This window comes from Gekko japonicus, unplaced genomic scaffold, assembly GCF_001447785.1.
Source record: "Gekko japonicus isolate JY-2015 unplaced genomic scaffold, Gekko_japonicus_V1.1 scaffold347, whole genome shotgun sequence".
Lineage (NCBI taxonomy): Eukaryota > Metazoa > Chordata > Lepidosauria > Squamata > Gekkonidae > Gekko > Gekko japonicus.
Genome location: NW_015173133.1, coordinates 1,006,056 through 1,011,316, shown reverse-complemented (window position 1 = coordinate 1,011,316; position 5,261 = coordinate 1,006,056). Strand labels below are relative to the sequence as shown.

The following is a 5,261-nucleotide window of genomic DNA, read 5'->3' as shown; positions in this document are numbered from 1 at the left end:
CCTGCCCAATGCTGCCCTCTACAGAATCCACCCCCCAAATCTCCAGGTATTTCCCTCCTTAGAGCTGGCAACCCTACTTTCCCCTCAGTGCCTGTTGGTAGGCAGCTAAGCTTGGTCCTGTCACCTACTTTGGCCTTTGGGAGAAAACACATTGGGGCCAGTCCTGATAGGGTTGCCAACTCCAGATGGGAAATTCCTGGAGATTTGAGGGATGGAGCCTGAAGAGGGTGAGGTTTGAGGAGGGGTGGGACCTCAGACAGGTACACTGCCATAGACTCCACCCTCCAAACCAGTCAGTCCCACATAGGGAACCATTGTTGCCAATCTCCAGGTGAGGGCTGGAGAGCACTCAGAATTACAACTGCTCTGCAGAAGGGAGGGCAGAAGTCAGCTGAAGTCAAAGGGGCAGATAATGGTAGGTTGGTGGCTAGCTGGGAAGGAGATGGGGTTGCCAACTACATGCTGACAAATTCCTGGGGATTTGAGGGGTGGAGCCTGGAGAGGGTGGGGTTTGCAGAGGGGTGGGACCTCAGACAGGTAGAATGCCATAGACTCCACCCTCCAAACCAGCCATTTTGTCCTGGGTAACAATTGTTGCCAATCTCCAGGTGAGGGCTACAGATTACTCACAATTACAACTGCTCTTCAGGTAGCAGAGATCAGTTCCTCTGGAGAAAACAGTGGACTCTGTCATTATACCCTGCTGAGGTCACCACAGCAAATTGACACTGTTTGCCCAAAGCCAGAGCACTCCCCCAGAGCCTCTTTCTAGATCTCGTTGTATTGTTTTCACAACGGGCTTTACTGCTAGTACATAAATAAGAAATGATTTCCATGTTTAGTTCTCCCATTCTCAGAAGAGCACCTTAGCAAGTCCTTTTTGAGTGACAAATGCTCTGAGATCCTAGTCATGTTACAACAAATTATGTATACATTGTGTTACAGACTTCTTTTTATTATAATTATTAGGTTTATATCCTGCCTTTCTTCCATTATGGGAATTGAGGATTGCATATAGGGAGTTCTTTGGTTTAAAGTGTATGCTCCAGCTGTTTCTATTTAACATAGATAGTGCCTATTGTCTGATCCTTGTCTCTGGTAAACCATTGTCTTGAATTTTTCCCATTGGGGGCGGGGATTCATTATTAAAATCTTATTGGAGTGAGTTGTTAAATTTGCCATTCTTCAGGTATGTGCCCCAGTCTGTAGAATTTAAATCTTTGTAAATTGGAGGCAGCTCAGTCCACAGCAGCGGTATGCCCTTCTAAATCCATTGAAGTCAGTGGACTTTAATGGGTGTAACTTTGCTAAGGATTGCCCTGTTAAAAACTGTATAATATGTAAATTAAGAACACAAAACTAATTTGGCTTCCTGTTAAAATTATCTCATACCCATCATCAATTTAATTTACTAAATGCCTCCCAACCTGCTATTATGTTGGTTTTCTTATTCTAATTCCCATTTTGTTAATTGGGGGGGCGGCCTTGGAGTTAATTTGTCTTGTTAATTTGAGGGGGGGGCACATGGCTTTGTATTGTATGAATGAGCCTTGAAAGATCTTATGACACAATTGTGCAATTCTTCTTCCCTTACAGACTACAATTTAATTAGTTAGGTTGGGAATCAGTCATAGGGCCAAGTTTTGCATAACATCAATTTATAGCAGTAGAAAAGTGTCAGAGTCACTGTTCACTTCTTCAGATACCCAGTGTGCAGTGACTCACGCAAGCTCATACCCTACCACAAATTTTGTTAGTCTTTAAGGTGCTACTGGACTCTGACTCTTTTCTACTTCTGCAGACAGACTAACATGGGTACCCATCTTCATCTGTCGACTTATAGGTGTAGTTACCTGTTCATGCCTGAAAGCAGAGAATGTGCATCTAGATTTGAACGAGAACACAGGCAAGGAAACCACACCCTGTCAAGGCAATGGCCGTGGCTCAGTGGCAGAGTATTTGCTTTGCTTCCAGAAGGTCCCAGGCTCAGTCTCCAGCTAAAAGGACCAGACAGTAGAGGATGTGACAGATGTTTGCCTAAGACCTTGGAGAGCCACTGCCACTCTGAGTAGACAGTACTGACCTTGATGGACCAATGATCTGATTCAGGAAGCTTCATATGTCTTATTTCGCTGTGCTCAGACACTTTCATTACTTTCCTTCCAGCCAGACTTCCTTCAGGTGTCAAAGCTGATGTGGGTAAAAAAATCCTTACAGTATCAGAAAGTGGCAAGACATGGAGGAGGAGAGGAGAAGCAGGCCTGCTTCCCTTGCCTGCACTCTCTGTTTTGATTTAAAAACAGACTGCCTATGAATGGATGGGCAGGTATAGGTGCCTGTGGAGCCCCCATCACATCTAGTTTGGCCAACAGTTTGCTGTTAACATGTGAACCAGTAAACTGTAGTTAGTGCTTGCTCAGCAAACCAGGATTGCAAAAATAGGTAAAGCACGGTTTGCAGTCCTTGTTTTCAGGACACAGATACTTAGCTCAGATATAACCTAAAGTTCTGTCTGCATATATGAGTTATGGGATGAAGAAGGTGCCTGATCTCTCTCCAGGTGAGGCATGCTGTCTTCCAGTTCCCACACTGCTCTCTTTTCTCTGTCTACCAGTGCTATAATGCAATATTCTTTTGTCTCCATCATGCATCAAATGAAGTAAGGTCCCTGCCACACGGGGGGAAAAAGTCGGGCAAAAGTGCGGCTTTTAAAAGCCGCACCAAAATAGGCACGCGGCGGCAGGATCATATAGATCCTGTGAGCCGCGGCGCAATTGCTCCCCGGCACGATCAGATGCCGGGGAGACAGTGACGGGAGGCTGCCGAACGCATGTCTGAGTATGCGCTGTTCGGCCAGGAGCCGGGGATGCGCCGGCGATCCCACGGCCGGCCTTGATGTGGCCTTGCCAGAAGAATCACCTCGGTAGGTGGTTTATTTTTGCTGCGTGTTTTGGGCGGAAGGGCCGGATCGGGGACGGGTGCGCAACGCTTCCCAGATGTTGCGGTGGAATCGCGCCCATTTGCTGCGCCCCCGATCCGTCCCTCTCCCGGCCCAAAACCTCTCATGTGACCGGGGCCTAAGTTAACTTCCCTAGAAAACCTCATGTCAGAATGCTGTGGCTTCCTTTGCTTCTGTTGATATGAGCAAGATATCATGTACTTCTGGAATTTATCTGACATTTTCATTTCTTTTGAAGTCCAGTTACTGTCTTGTCACAACTTTTTTTTCAACAATGGTGTTTAAGAGAACAGTTTTGTCTGTGAGCCAGACTATATTCTGAGCCAGCATAAGCTTGAGAGCCAGTCAAGTGCAGTGATAATGGTTAACTACAATCAGGAAGATGTTCAGTTTCCCACTCTGAGGTGAAGCTCATGGGCAACAATTGGCAATCACTTCCTCTCTCCCTCACAGGGTTACTGTGAAGAGAAAACAGAAGAGGAGAAAATCATGTACGCTACACAAAACTCCCTGGAGGAAGGGGCAGGGAATAAAAAAAAAACTGACGGTGAACATGAAACATGGCTGACTTAGCTAGCAGTATAGTTTAAAATAGACATTCCCAGTCATTAGAGTTCTACAAGGGGCACTGAAGAGTACCTTGTTTGGTGCCAGTTTGGTGCCAGTCTGGGAGAACCGGGTTTGATTCCCCACTCCTCCACTTGCACCTGGCTGGATGCCCTTGGGCAAGCCATAACTCTGGCACAGCTGTTCTTGAAAAAGAGCAGTTTCTGTCAAGAGCTCTCTCAGCCCCACCTACCTCACAGGGTGTCCATTGTGAGGAGGGGAAGGGAAAGGAGATTGTAAGCCGCTCTGAGACACCTTTGGGTAGTGAAGGGCGGGGTATAAATCCAATCTCTTCTTCTTCTTCTTGTAAACTTGAAGCACCATGTTGGACATATCCTCTGCACTGTGTGCCACAGTCTTAGGGGGGAAAACCAGGGCAATATTCTTCTTGTCTTCTCTCTGCCATTCTTATTATTTGGATGGCAAAAGTCTGTTCATCATGACATTTAATTGAGAAGGAGCTGTTCAGATTTCTGCCCAATCTCCAAGATTTAGAGAAGAGATGTTGGATTCCAGTCCAGCAGCACCTTAGAGACCAGCAGGATTTGGGGGGGGGGGGTTGAGCTTTCAAGAGCTGAAGCTCCCTCCTGCAGACAGTCCAGTCCAAGCTTGGTTGTGTATTTAATTTACTGTTTTGATGTATAGCTACTGGCATTAGATTTTTTTTTCCCTGGTACATACCATGCCGAAAATGTCTCTGTTAGGCCCTGAAGTCCTCCCTTTTCGACTAGTTCTTCTATTTCTTTCTCAGACAATGAATATATATTTATTGACCTGGAGCAGAAACTTTGCAAATACTTCATAAAGGAATGGAAGAAAGAGACAAGCAAAGTAAGTAAAGCGATGAAGCAAAATACATTGTGTGGTTTTGACTGAAGTTTGTGACATGCTGAGGCTTCCTTTTGTAGGAACTGAAACTAACATTCCTATTTCATACAGTGTCAGTTTTGTTGCGCAGGTGTTAGCTTGTCAGTCTTCTTTCACTGTTGCTAAGTCAAGTCCAAAATTCTTCAGTACCATCAAGAGCAAACAAAGGTTGTGACACAGTTGGAAACTAAACTAAGGTTTCCATAGCCACCTTAATTTTCAGTGATATCCATCCATTCATGTTTACAAAATGTTGCTGCTGTAAATCTATCAGAAGTGAGTTAGCAATGGTCTTATAGCCAGAAATTTGGGAACACACTATGGTTAAAGATCAAGATGAGTTAGTCTGTCCGTAGCAGTTAAGGAGAAGGAGAAGAAGAGAAGAGATTGGATTTATACCCCACCCTTCACTACCTGAAGAAGGCTCAGAGCATTTTGTAATCTCCTTTCCCTTCCTCTCCCCACAACAGACACCTGTGAGGTAGTGGGGGCTGAGAGAGCTCTTTCCAGAACTGCTCGTAAGAGAACAGCTCTGAAAGAACTTATGACTCACCCAAGGTCATGCCAGCAGCTGCATGTGGAGGAGTGGGGAATCAAACCCGGTCCTCCCAGATTAGAGTCCACGCTCCTAACCACTACACCAACTGGCTCTCTGCTGCTCACTTCTTCAGATTCTTCACGGGTATCTGAAGAAGTGAGCGGTGACTCACGAAAGCTCCTACCCTGCCACATATTTTGTTAGTCTTTAAGGTGCTACTGGACTCTTGCTCTTTTCTACTGTTTTGGTTACAGTATGGGTAGGATTGCAAGCTTTTCAACTTACCCCTGT

General features: G+C 45.5%; 1 protein-coding gene across 1 annotated transcript in view; it reads left to right on the top strand.

Moving 5' to 3' along the window:
• Window positions 1-5,261, top strand: part of FRMD1 (FERM domain containing 1) — a 40,837-nt gene that overhangs the window by 15,695 nt on the left and 19,881 nt on the right. The window contains exon 3 of the mRNA XM_015422168.1: window positions 4,317-4,396. Coding sequence (XP_015277654.1) covers window positions 4,317-4,396 — 80 coding nt within the window. The remainder of the gene's footprint in view (window positions 1-4,316; window positions 4,397-5,261) is intronic.